Source organism: Oryctolagus cuniculus, chromosome 20, assembly GCF_964237555.1.
Source record: "Oryctolagus cuniculus chromosome 20, mOryCun1.1, whole genome shotgun sequence".
NCBI classification, from domain to species: Eukaryota; Metazoa; Chordata; class Mammalia; order Lagomorpha; family Leporidae; genus Oryctolagus; species Oryctolagus cuniculus.
Window position 1 is genome coordinate 43,911,119 of NC_091451.1, and position 14,006 is coordinate 43,925,124.

At 54.3% G+C, this 14,006-nt stretch overlaps 1 protein-coding gene across 1 annotated transcript in view; it reads left to right on the forward strand.

Annotated features, from left to right (window-relative positions):
• The first annotated feature begins 1,987 nt into the window (after positions 1-1,987).
• Positions 1,988-14,006, forward strand: part of YY1 (YY1 transcription factor) — a 37,131-nt gene continuing 25,112 nt past the window's right edge. Inside the window, exon 1 of the mRNA XM_051830847.2 lies at positions 1,988-3,477. Coding sequence (XP_051686807.1) covers positions 2,784-3,477 — 694 coding nt within the window. The 5' untranslated portion in view covers positions 1,988-2,783. The remainder of the gene's footprint in view (positions 3,478-14,006) is intronic.

A 14,006-nucleotide genomic window follows, 5' to 3' on the forward strand; every position in this document is an offset into this window, starting at 1 on the left:
CGGCATCTAATGGCCGTTTCAGAAGCACACGCACTGGGAAAGGACATCAGTTTGAGCGGCAGCCGGCGAGTTGCTGGTAATAGCCGGTGTCTTCGTCCTGCTGCTGTCTGGATCAGGCTGTCATCACTCCTCCCCAGCCATTCTCCTGCTCTGGTTTCTCAGACATTCTAGACGGCGAGGCACAACTGCTATCGTGAGGGGTCCAGTGGTCTCCATCCTTCTACTACGGTTGTTCAATCACTCTCCCAGTGGTCGGACTCTTCACAGGAAGTTAAGGCGTTTTCAAAGAGCTTTCGGCCTCATTTTGTGGCATGAAACAAAAAGCAAGCCGGCACCCACCTACAAGGCACTCAGCTTTGACAGACCAGGCCTGGCCGTTGCCCAGAGGGGTGGGAAGGAAACAGATCGGAAACATTAGTTTCACTAAGTGACAATAACCATCTAGAGGCTTGTTGCCAAAATAAAAGGATTCACAGGGCTGAACACTCTCTCCAAACAGACAGTGGTTTTGAAACTGCACTTTAACCTCTTCTCTTACATTGGTTTTAACTTTAGCAAATGTAAGCAGGCCGGAGCCAACAGCACTGTGTGAGAAGACACCCCACAGGGGCCGGCACTGTGGCGCAGAGGGTTAGGGCCCTGGTCTGCAGCGTCTGTATCCCACGTGGGCACCAGTTCCAGTCCCAGCTGCTCCACTTCCGACCTCGCTCCCCGCTGACAGCCTGAGAAAGCAGTGGCCCCTGCACCCATAGTGGGGGATGGGAGTCCTGGCTTCCGACTGGCCCAGCTCCAGCTGCTGCGGCCATTTGGGGAGTGACCCAGTGGATGGAGGACCTCTCTCTCTCTCTCTCTACCTCCCCAGCAGGGGTGGAAGGCAGGCTCTCCTACCGCGGAGCAGGCCCCCTGCTCGGGGACAGCACTCGGGGCGCCCCCGCGGCTCCTGAGACCCTTGCCGGCCCCGTGTGCCTGCGAGTGTACGCCCACAGACCCCACTCAGACGCTGGGTCCCTCCCTGTCTCCTGCTCTCTCATCAATCACCTGCACCAGTTACTAGAGTGGGAAAGCGGAATGCAAAGGCGCTAAGCCATGCAAAAAATTCTCCCACAGCTCGCTTCGTTTATGAAATATTTATGGAGGCTTTGTAAGCTGGGAAGCCAGAGACGACTCGACTCAAGCTGTGTGGGTGCAGCGCTAAAAGGGAATTACTCAGGGTTTAAAGCTCAAGGAGAAAACCACACTCCCGCTCCTCGCACGAATATTCTCGAAAACCGAGCCCAGACGAGCACTGGGAAGCCACTCTGGGAACGCACGCACGTCTAACGCGCTCTGCACAGCAAGCCGCCCGCATCGCCTGCAGACACGGTGCATGCAAGACGCGTGAACGCTCGCAAAGCCACACGGGCACCAAGTCGGCCGGGCAGCACACAGACGCAACCCGCCGGTCCACGGCCAGCTCCGCCGAGCACGGGTGCGAGCCAACAGTGTCTGCGACAGACCCGACTCGGCGGGGAGAGCTCGCCGCTAGCCTGCGCCTGGGGGGCGCGGGGGGGGGGGTGGACCCCAAAACAAACGACAAAACCCCTGGGCTCCTCTGCAGCTGCGATGGAGAACACGGCAGGGAAAACCCGGAGACGTGCCAAGCCGGTGCGGCGGGCACGAGGAGCAGCGGCCGGGCACCAACGGCTCCGCCTCCGGTTTCCGCGGGTCACAAAAGAATAACGGACATCCTCCCAACGGTGGACGCGGCCCCGCGCGGCTTCCGCCCGGCCCGCACCCGGCGCGCGGCGCCGCCCGGCCCCGTCCTCCGCACTCACCCAGGAGCCCGGCGCCGACCGCGAAGGCCGCCCGGCGCGAAAAACGAAGCACAGGCGTTTCTCGTCAAAGCAGACTTTATTGGGGCGCACGGCGCAGCCCCGAGCTCGGCCCGCTCCCCCACCCCCACCGCACCCCGATCTCCAGCTCCCACGGCGCCGAACCGCGCGGCCCGCTCACCGGCTCCCCAGCGACGGCGGCGGCGGCGGCGGCGGCGGCGACGCCCGCTCTCGAGGGCGGCCCGGGCCCCGGGGAGCGGGCTCTGTCGCGGGTGCACCGCGCAGGGCGGGGAGCCGCGCGACGCGCAGCGGCAGCGGCGGGAGGTAGCGGCGCCGCGCTGACGTCACGCGCCGCAGGCCAGCCAGCGCGCGTGAGGCCCGCCCCGCCCCCTGTCGCACCGGCCCCAATCCGGGAGGAGTCCGGGCGAGGGGGCGGGGCCAAGGCCGAGAGCCCGGCCGGGCGATTGGCGAGGAGGGAGGGGCGGGCGGGCGAGCCGGCGAGTGGCGGCGAGGCGGGGCGGGCCGAGGCCCGCGCGGAAGTCTCGCGAGGCCGAGCCCGAGCGGAGTGTGGCGGCGGCCGCGGCGGCGAGATCTGGGGCTCGGGCTGAGGAGTTGGTATTTGTGTGGAAGGAGGCGGAGGCGCCGGAGGCAGGGGGCGAGCGGCACGCCGGCCCCGAGGGCGGGAGGAGGCGCGGCCAGGGCGGGCGGGCTGCGGCGAGCGAGGCGGGCCGCCGGGACGCGCAGCGGCCGAGCGAGCGCGGGGCGCACCGAGGCGAGGGAGGCGGGGAAGCCCCGCCGCCGCCGCGGCCGCCGCGCCCGCCCCTTCCCCCCCGCCGCCCGCCCCCTCTCCCCCCGCCCGCTCGCCGCCTTCCTCCCTCTGCCTGCCTTCCCCACGGCCGGCCGCCTCCTCGCCCGCCCGCCCGCAGCGGAGGAGCCGAGGCCGCCGCGGCCGTGGCGGCGGAGCCCTCAGCCATGGCCTCGGGCGACACCCTCTACATCGCCACGGACGGCTCGGAGATGCCGGCCGAGATCGTGGAGCTGCACGAGATCGAGGTGGAGACCATCCCGGTGGAGACCATCGAGACCACGGTGGTGGGCGAGGAGGAGGAGGACGACGACGACGACGAGGACGGCGGCGGCGGCGGCGGCGACCACGGCGGCGGGGGCGGCCACGGCCACGCCGGCCACCACCACCACCACCACCACCACCACCACCACCACCCGCCCATGATCGCGCTGCAGCCGCTCGTCACCGACGACCCGACCCAGGTGCACCACCACCAGGAGGTGATCCTGGTGCAGACGCGCGAGGAGGTGGTGGGCGGCGACGACTCGGACGGGCTGCGCGCCGAGGACGGCTTCGAGGACCAGATCCTCATCCCGGTGCCCGCGCCGGCCGGCGGCGACGACGACTACATCGAGCAGACGCTGGTCACCGTGGCGGCGGCCGGCAAGAGCGGCGGCGGCGGCTCGTCGTCGGCGGGCGGCGGCCGCGTCAAGAAGGGCGGCGGCAAGAAGAGCGGCAAGAAGAGTTACCTGGGCGGCGGGGCCGGCGCGGCGGGCGGCGGCGGCGGCGGCGCCGACCCGGGCAACAAGAAGTGGGAGCAGAAGCAGGTGCAGATCAAGACCCTGGAGGGCGAGTTCTCGGTCACCATGTGGTCCTCAGGTGAGCGCCGGCCGCGCGCCGGCCCCGGGATGTTTTTGTTTTGAAGGGAGGCCATGTTTTATGTGTGCGATGGGCGCCGCCATCTTCTCCGCCAGGCAAGTATGGCGGCCCCAAAAGATGGCGGCGCGGCGGGGGCGCGGCGGGCGGCGGGCGGCGGCGGCGGCGGCGGCGGCGGGCCGCGAAGATGGCGGCCGGGGGGGCGCCGCCCGGCTAGGCCGCAATGGCGTAGTTTGTCCGAGAGGGGGAAGCGCGGCGCGGGGCGGGGGGCGGGCGCGGCGGGAGGGGGAGGGGCCGGCCCGGGCCAACGGCCGCGCCGCCCCCGCGGCCCCGCGCGCCCCCGCGCGCCCCCTGCGCGCCCCCGGGCCCGGGCGGGCGGCGGGCGTTGGCGGGGCCGCGGCGCGGGCCTCGCGGCCGGACGCGGCCTCCGGGACGCGCGCGCCGCCGCCGCCGCCGCCCGCTGGGGGGCGCTGCGGCCCGCCCCGCCCCCAGCCCCGCGGACGCCAACCGCTCCCGGGAGCCGCGCGGTCCGCGCGCCCGGCCCGCCCGGCCTGTCAGCGCCGCGCCCCGCGTCGGCTCCGCAGGTCTCCCCGCAGGCGGCGGGGTTCGTCTTTTGTCGTCCTCGTCGATCGCCTGCCGGGAGCGGAGCGGGAGGATCGCGGGCGGCCGAAGGGCTGGGGCGCTGTGCGGCGCCGGCGGAGGGCCGCGGGGTGCGCCCCGGGGTGCGCCCCGGCCCCGCAGTGGCCGCGCGCTGCTGCCGTCCACAGGCCTGAGCGGACCGGAGCGGGAGAGGCTGGGCCGAGGAGGCCCGCCCGGGCCGGAGGGACGAGCGCCGCCGCCAGGGCCGGGCGGTGACGGAGGCGCCTTCCCCGGGAGCGCGGAGCGGCTTGCACGGAGCCTGCTGGGGCTGCGAGCCGGGGGTTTCCCTTAGCAGGAACTGCGTGAGGGGGATGAGGCTTGGGTTTTTTTTTTTTTTTTTTTTTTTTTTTTTGATGAATTTGTTGAGTTCGGGATACTTAGGTAAAAACACAGGAGTCACATAAGACTACATTTAAAGTTTTATTTATTTGAAAGAGTTAGAGGGAGAGAGGTCTTCATCCGCTGGTTCACTCCCCAGTTGGCCGCAACGGTCGGAGCTGGACCGATCCGGAGCCGGGAGCCCCTTCCGGGCCTCCCACGCGGGTGCAGGGGCCCAAGGACTTGGGCCATCTTCTACTGCTTTCCCAGGCCACAGCCCAGAGCTGGATCGGAAGTTGAACAGCCGGAACTCGAACCGGCGCCCGTATGGGAGGCGGGTTCTGCAATCAGTGGCTTTACCCGCTGTGCCACAGTGCCGGCCCCAACATTTACTACTTCTTACGGTGTGTGTATGGTCCAGTTCCACAATAATTTAGAAAACCAACATATTTTGCATTTATCCTTAATTGCTAACTCACTCTTCCAAGCAAACTTGGTAGTGTGTGACTTTGACCAAGTAGTGTGTCAGGTCAGCTGGTGAGGGCAAAGGGTCTGGGTGCTGACAAATGGAAGCCAGTCTAGAGCCAAGTCAGCCTCCAGGAGTCATCGCACTGCCTGTGCTCGGGGCTGCGAGGGGAGTATCTCAGTGTCCCTTTCCTAAAGCAGTGGTGGTCTCTCGCGTGATCCAGGAGTCTGCTGGGCCGCAGCTATAAGTGCTGGAGGGAATGACATTGGGGTGGCCCGTCTCCTCAGACAGGCTTTGTGGTAATCAGTCCCTTTAGTTGTCCTTGTGCCAGAGAGAAGCTAAGTAGTTTGTGGTCAGTTATCATGTCCCTAGTTCAAATTCTGACCAGGATTTCATTCTCAGAGCTGAAGCAAGATAACAGTTGCTAACAGGTGAAGAAATCAAGGCAGTTTAGATGTTAGGCTAAATCTGGGCGTGTGCTGTAGGGGGAGCTGGTAAGAAGTGTATTAACTAGTTCTGTGTACTTGATCTCATTTGAGCCTAGGCATGAGAGTTAACAGCACTGTAGTTTTACTAAAACAGGGCCTTTGATTGGGATGAGCCGGGAAGCAAGTTTTGCCTAAGCCCCAACCTTTGTTACCTGAGGTCATTACAAAAATAATTGTGCATAGACTACCATCAAGGCTCCTGTTACTAGCACTTCTTGGTTTAAAATAAATGCTTATGGAAACCTGAGTTTTGGGTTTTGTGGATTTCTTTTGCTTGCATGCCACCTTCCTTTACCTTCCCAGGGAGGAAGCACATCCCTGCTGTGCTGTAGGCATCTCGAATGTAGCAGCAACAAGGGAATCCAGCAGTTGTATAGGAGGGGAACTTTAGACCTGAAGGGGTCTTTTAAATCAGCTCTTTTTTTTTTTTAATTCAGTTGACTTCTCACGGTTCTGTGGATTTTTTGATACCAACTAGGTTGTACAGAGGTGCCACTGTCTAATTTCAAAACATTTTCATCACCCCCCAAAGGAACTGTACCTGTTAGCGGTCACTCCCCATGCCCTTGCCTCCCAGCCCCTGGCAGCCCCTAATGCACTTCCTTTGTCTGCCTGCCCGCTCTGGACACTATATAATTGGAATCATGCGATATGTGGCCTCTGTAGGGTCAGCAGAATGTTGCAGGGTTCACCCCTGGAGTGGTGTGCACTTCACTCACTTTAATAGTGTAAATAATGCTAAATAATGTAGAATGTTCTTTTGTCCAGGTAGTCTGGCAGGACCTGTGTGTTTTTGCAGATGAGAATATTAAGGCCTCGTTAATCTGAACACATTTCAATATTTAATCACAGTTCAGCTCTGTTTCGGGTTTTCTTGACCAGTTGTGTTAAGGCCATTGTTTGCTTTGAGCTTTCTTCCTCACATCCAGTTAATGGAGATTGCAGTGTTGGCAGATTTAGGGCAAAGTGTGACATACTTTTTTCTTAGATATTCATTGCTGTTATATAGATGTGACTGTATATTGAGCTAATTATAAATGGAATTAACTAAACTATTGAACTGAGTAGGGAAGCTAATGATAAAAATCGAACATTTAACACGTTTTGAGGGAAATCTGGGCCTTTAAAGTCTTGAGGTTTCATGTGGTTAGAAATTGTGACCTTGAAGGCTGTTGATGCTTTAGTTATCATCCAGTAGTAGGATGTATGTGGAAGCGCTCTGTGCTGGAGTGAACGAAACATCTAAGGCCAGAAAGCCATTGGTAACAAAAATCAGTGAAGTGAAAAAGTCAGCATGTGTTGAAGTTTTCTCGGTCTTTTTATACATTCAGAAAATTCAAATTGTCAGAAGTAACTAGGTATGACTATTTGCCATTCCTCTGTGGGCCTCCCCTCCCCCCCCCCCTTTTTTTTTTACCTGTGCTTTTATCTCTAAGTAGAGACACAATCGACAAATTCCCATGGAGCAACACCAAAAAAAGCCTTCCAAAGGAATGGCTGCAACCCCATGACCTACTTCGGGTAGCCTAACTCACAGATCCGAGTCCTGACCTGGCAGCTCTGGGAGCCCTGGCTTACGTGATAAAGCCTCCTGTGCTGTGTGACTGTCAGCTCCAGGTTGTTAACCTTTGCTGTTCCGCTCCCTCTCCAGGGAAGAGAGAGGTCCCTAATCGGGAAAGGGCGGGTCTCCTGTCCTATCTACAACAAGTGGTTCAGGCTTTGGAAGAGAGCACATTTAAAAACAGCCAAACATACTGTGTCCTAGATATATTTTAAAAAAGCATTGCTTTCTTTTTAAAGGTATTTGGTCAGTCTCACACTTTTATTAATTTATTCGAGAGGAAGAAAGAGATCTTTGACTCACTGGTTAACTCTTCCAAATACCTGCACTAGCCAAAGCTGGGCCAGGCCAGGCCCCAGCCAGGAGTCGAGAACTCCTTCCAGGTCGCTGGAACCTAGTCACTTGAGCTATCCCTGCTGCCTCCCAGGGTCTGCATTAGCAGGAAGCCAAGTCCAGGGCTGCAGCCGGATGCTCTGTGGGCATCTGAACTGCTAAGCTAAATGCCTACCCTACAAAAGGCATTTCTGTTTCCTTTGCTTTTCAAGTCTCCTTTGCAAGGTTGGTCTGTTTTAAGACTAAGGAGTTTGGATCCCTCATGGGTTTGTTAGCAAAAGAATTATTACAGCGAACTTTGGGGGGGGGGGCAGGCAGAGTAGATAGTGAGAGAGAGAGAGACAGAGAGAAAGGTCTTCCTTTTTGCCGTTGGTTCACCCTCCAATGGCCGCCGCGGCCGGCGCATCGCACTGATTCGAAGCCAGGAGCCAGGTGCTTCCCCTGGTCTCCCATGTGGGTGCAGGGCCCAAGGACTTGGGCCATCCTCCACTGCACTCCCGGGCCACAGCAGAGAGCTGGACTGGAAGAGGAGCAACCGGGACAGAATCCGGCGCCCTGACTGGGGCTAGAACCTGGTGTGCCGGCGCCACAGGCAGAGGATTAGCCTAGTGAGCCCGCGGCACCGGCCTACAGCGAACGTTTCTTAAAGATCTGCATTCTTCTGTTTAACTCCTGATCAGCTCCCGGGGTGATTTCATTCTCTTTGTGTTCTTGCTACTTCCAATAGGAAGAGAAGCAAAAGTGAGTATTTCTCATCATTTCAAAACTCTGTTTACCAGTGAGTATTGGACAAACACTTGAACTTTATATTTTTAAAATTTGACTTCTGGAATGTGACTTGGTTGTTGAAAATAATGTTAATTTCACAACTGTTAGCTGAATATGTGGAAGAGGTAGAGACATCTTGGAAGTTAGCTCTCTGTGTGGGTGTGTGCCTTTGTGTGTGTCGTGGAATTGAATTATAGTGCCTAAGGGGAGCCATTTCCGAGCTCTCAGTATCTTCTTATTGATGGGCCCGTTCTGTTTGAGTTTGTGACTGATTGTCAATAATAAAGCCCCGTGGTTTCTGGGAATCATACTAGTACCAGCATCACATTTCACATGTCTTCTCTAGAGGACAATAGATGACCTTGGCATGTCTTGTCTTCTGACCTTGGGATCTTTGTAAAATGAGTTGTTGGCATGGGAAGATCCCTAAGGTCATTTTTATTCTTCATAACAGAGACACTCTTACTTTAAAAATTGCTGTGTGACTGTAGGAAGCGATATAATAGTTTCTTAAAGCAAAACTATCCTATTTTAACATGCTCTGGCAAATGAGGGTAGGAAGTCTCTTTAGCTTTGCACAGTGGGTTCAGATATGGCTGAGCGTTGATACAACATATTATTTGTGGTGAGCTGCTGCTTGTGTAAATTAATTCTTCTCAACTAGAGGATCGGGGGCGTGGGGAAAGCCGTCCGTTATCATTGCTGTGCAGGAAGTCTGGCCCTGGCTCTTCCTGGAGAGTGCTGAACTTGGGAATAGAATGGAGTTCTTGGTTGGCGCTGTGGTACAGTAGGTTAAGCCACCGCCTGCCACAACAGGTGCCCCGGTTCCGATCTGCCTGGGAAAACAGCAGAAGATAACCCAAGTCCTTGGGCCCCTGCACCCACATGGGGCACCTGGATGAGGTTCTTGGCTTTGCTGTTGTGGCCATATGGGGAGTGTGAATCAGATGGAAGATCCTCATTCTGTCTCTCTCTGTAATTCTGCCTCTCAAATAAATAAATAAAGCTTTTTTAAAAAAAAAAATAGGATTGGGGGGCCGGCGCTGTGGCTGTTGCACTTCTGATCCAGCTCCCTGCTGATAAGCCTGGGGAAGCAAGTCCTTGGGCCCCTGCACCCACTTGGGAGACCTGGGACAAGCTCCTGGATTTGGATCGTCGGCTCAGCTCTGGCAGTTGTGGCCATTTGGGGAGTAAACCAGCCAGAATAGAATACTTGATAAACTTGCTGGGTTCTCCCACTTCGGAACACCCTGGGAGACAGCGGGTGATGGCTCAAGTAGTTGGGTCCCTGACATCCAGCTGGAAGACCCGGATTTAGTTCCAGGCTCCTGGCTTTGGCCTGGCCTGGCCCAGCCTTGGCTGTCGGAATCATTTGGGAATGACCCCATGGTTGAAGATCTCTCTTTATATATACATATCAAATAAATTCAGAAAGTTTAAGGTTGAGTGAATGGATGGAAGTTGTGCTGTATGGTAGAATTGTGTTTTACAGACCAGAATACCATTTGTTCTATTCCTGTATGGTGGGAAAGAAGAATTAAGCATGTGGAGAAGGTGGGGATGGGCTTTAGGGTCAGTCCTGCGTTCAAATCCCAGATCTACTGCTTACTTCAGATCTTTGAAGCCTTGTTTCTTCAGCCAAGAATATAGGGCTTAGTACCTAAAAGCTTTTGTTTGGGTTGAGAAATGTGACAGTGCTATCAAAGAAACAGGTAGTTAATAAACCATAGTACCCTTTCTTAAGATCTTTATTAAGTGGGAAACAGACTATGCTGATCTTGCTTACTCCTGAGTCCTCAGTCTTGAGCTTTCCCACTCCAGCGAAGGGTTGGGAGGTGGCAGTGATGAGTGGGTAATGTCTTTTTTCTCAAAAATAACCTACAATGGCCAGACCAAAGTTAATGGCCCAAGATTGAAAGAGTAGAGAAACAATCTAGCCAACATATACACGCATACACAAATAGGTAAGTATGCAAATTGATGGAGCCAAATCAGGATCACAGGGGGAAAAGGAAGCATATGAGCTTCCTGGCAATTAAGATTAAAAAAAAAAAAAAAAAGGGAAAGGAAATTACAGTGCCCTTATCTGATACTAGGATGAGAAAAACTTCTAAGGAAATCACGCTTTTCCTAGGGCTGGATTTGAAAGTGAACTGCTTTGTAATGTGAAGGAGACCCCTGATAGTAATGCGTAGCTCTGGGTTTTTTTCCCAACTGTTGGTAGTGTTTCATTTCCCAGTGCTGGTTAAGAGCTGCCAGAGATGCAGCCTAAAAAAATGAAAAACCACTTAAGTGGCAGAGCTACAGGGTTGCAGGGTGGGGGTCATCTCCATCTCCTGGTTCACTCCCCAGGTGACTCCAGGAGCCGGTCTCCTACACAGTGGCAGAGTCTCAGATACCTGAGCTGTCATCCTTCTGATGAACAGGGGGCCGGATCAGAAGCTGAATAGCCTGGCCTTGAACTGGCCATCCAGTGTGGATGCAGGAATCCTAGGCAGCAGTTTAGCCCTCTGCCACAGTGCCTGCCCCAGGATTGATATTTTCCATGTTTTTTACATGCTTACTGTAGTTTAGTGCTTTTTTTTTTTTAAGTTTAACATTGTTTGGAATCATTAAGGCTGATAGAGAAAATTTTATTTCGTCATATTTCTGAGCTTTCAGTTTTGCAGGTGTAAAATGTAGGCGAAATCTATTGGAATCAATTAAATACAGTATTAACAATTGAGCCTGTCGGGGGCCAGCGCCATGGCTCACCTGGTTAGTCCTCTACCTGTGGCGCTGGCATCCCATATGGGCACCAGGTTCTAGTCCTGGTTGCTCCTCTTCCAGTCCAGCTCTCTGCTGTGGCCCGGGAGGGCAGTGGAGGATGGCCTGAGCAATTGGGCCCTGCACCCGCATGGGAGACCAAGAAGAAGCACCCGACTCCTGGCTTCGGAACGGCACAGTGCCGGCCGTGGTGGCCATTTGGGGAGTGAACCAACAAAAGGAAGACCTTTCTCTGTCTCTCTCTCTCTCACTGTCTCTAACTCTGTCAAATAAATTTAAAAATAAATAGATAAATAAAAGTCTTTAAAAAATTGAGCCTGTCTGTTAAGTATGAGGTGAGGTTCACCTTAGAAACCATACCCAAGGTCTTTGATTTGTTTGATTAAAATGTGGTGGTAACCAAGTAACTGCTCCAGAGATGGCCAGGTCCTTGTTCTTGGGGCCTGCGAGCTTGCATCCTGCTCCTTTCTCAGACGTGCTGGCTGGCGTTCAGCATGTCACCCTGTTTGAGCCTTGTGACAGGTGGTATTGTCGTTCATTAATAAGCAGAGTTTGAGTGGAGGCTGGAGTGACAGGAACAGAAGGAAAGAGATTCTGACGTGGGTTTTAGAGAGCAGCCTGGCCTTCCGGTGAGGAAGGGAGGCGCAGGAGGAAGCTGCATTGACTCAGCGCCTTCCGTCAGACACTGCGTGCCCCTGCGGGCAGACCAGCTTGATTGGAGTCAGGAGGGCAGAGGAGACTTTTTTTTTTTCTTCCAAGATTTGTTTATTTTGAAAGCATCAAAGAGAGGGAGAGAGATGGTCTTGCATCCATTAGTTCACTCCCCAGCTGTCCACAAAGACCAGGCTGAAGGCAGGGGCTTCCCTGAGTCTCCCGTATAGGCGGCAGAGTCCCAGGTGCTGCTTCGCAAGGCCGTTAGCAGGAGGTGCTCAGAAATGCAGTGGCCGGGCACGAACCGGTGCCGTCACTGGGTGCTGGTGTCCTGGGCAGCAGCTCTGCCTGCTGGCCACAGGGCCGCCCCGAGATTGTTTTTACCTTTTAGACTTTTAAAGTGCTTCTGGCTCTGGTTCTTTAATTGTATCTGTTTGACTACAGATTGTTTTTGAGTCTCTTGGTTTGCCTCTCGACGGGGAGTGATTGTGACTTTGGTAGCACAGAGGCAGCTGAACAGCTGGGAGACTGTGATGGACAAGGGAATTATTAAGTCCTGCCCATGAGGGGAGCTCCAGCCAGAAATATGCGTACAAGAGTTTTTAAAGCAGATTTAGAGGCTGGCTTTCTTACGTGTTTTACTAAGATGGGTGCTCAGTATTGCCCCATTACTGGGCAGTAGAAACCAGTGACGTGCACAGCATGTTTGACAGAGTAGATCAAGTTAGCACTCCCCTGAAGAACGCATGTGTGAAATGAAGGACTGCAGTAGCCAGTGCATACAGGGAAGGCATGCTTTATGGAACTTTGCATACATACTATGACAGGGACATTTTTAAAATGGAATAATACAAAAAGGGAAAAATGCACTATCCTTTTTAAAAAAATTAGTAGCTTAAATAAAGCTACTAATAAGTACTTAAATAAGTACTACCCACAATCACCTTTACAAATTAGCATAAAAATTATCTTTTTTTAAAAAGTATGAGGCCGGTGCCATGGCTCACTTGGCTAATCCTCTGCCTGCAGCACCGGCACACCAAGTTCCAGTCCTGGTCAGGGTGCCAGATTCTGTCCCAGTTGCTCCTCTTCCAGTCCAGCTTTCTGCTGTGGCCTGGGAGGGCAGCGGAGGAGGGCCCAAGTGCTTGGGCCCTGCACCCGCATGGGAGACCAGGAGGAAGCACCTGGCTCCTGGCTTCAGATCGGCTCAGTGGCGGCCATTAGGGGAGTGAACCAACGGAAGGAAGACCTTTCTCTCTCTCACTAACTCTGCCTGGCGCAAAAAAAAAAAAAAAAAAAAAAAAAAGTGTGAGGGCAAATCCGTAAATATATACAAGTAAATACACTCGCCCAAATAATAAGCCATGGATAGCCCACTATATTCTAAGACTAAAATTTTCACATAAATATATTGGCAAATAACAGCAGAATATCAGTGTAAATGAACTCTCTTACATATACCTAACCATAAATGTGTAAATACCAGAACCGAAGTGCCATGTAACACAGGTACTTATGTTCATAAGCAGAAACTACGCTCTGTCAGAAACCATAAGCTACACGACACGCTGGTCCGGCACTGTGGCGTAGCAGGTAAAGCTGCCACCTGCAGTGCTGGCATCCCATATGGGCATCAGTTCAAGTTCCAGCTGCTCCACTTCCGATCCAGCTCTCTGCTGTGGCCTGGGAAAGCAGTAGAACTTGGCCCTGGTGCTTGGGCCCCTGCACCCACGTGGGAGACCTGGAAGAAGCTCCTGGCAGGCCGGCGCTGTGGTGCAGTGGGTTAGAGCTCCAGCGTGCAGCACTGGCATCCCATATGGGCACTGTTTCATGTCCCAGCTGTTCCTCTTCCAATCCAGCTCTCTTATGACCTGGGAAAACAGTAGATGATGGCCCTAGTGCTTGGGCCCCTGCACCTGCTTAGGAGACCCGGAAGAAGCTCCTGGCTTTGGGTCAGCTCAGCTCTGGCCGTTGCAGTCATTTGGGGAATGAACCAGCAGAATGGAGGAACTCTTTCTTACTCTTCCTCTCTCTGTAACTCTTTCAAATAAATAAAAATAATTCTTTAAAAAAAAAAAAAAAAAAAAAGAGGCTCCTGGTCCTAGCTTCAGATCGGTGCAGCTCTGGCTGTTGCAACCATCTGGGTAGTGAACCAGTGGATAGAAGACCTAATTCTGCCTTTCAAATAAATAAATAAATCTTAAAAAAAAAAAAAAAAAAAAGACAATGTGTAACTTTTTACTAGCAGTGAGAATTCAACAATTCACAAGGAAATTGAGATCAATAAAATGTTCCTAATTTAAATAGTAGGAACAAGGAGAGCATGTTCTAAAACTGCTCCTCACTGTCATTGGATTTCTTATAAGTTAAAATGGAAAGACAACTTCAAAGACTGAATAGCACAGAAAGATTGGTGACTTCTTGCCTAGAATAAAGCTGATTTGCCCTCCATGTTTCTCTGAGGCGTCACAGAACTTTTTCTTGTATTCCAGCACTTTCTTCATGGAGGTGAGCTCCCCTTTCACAGAGGTCAGGCCTGCGT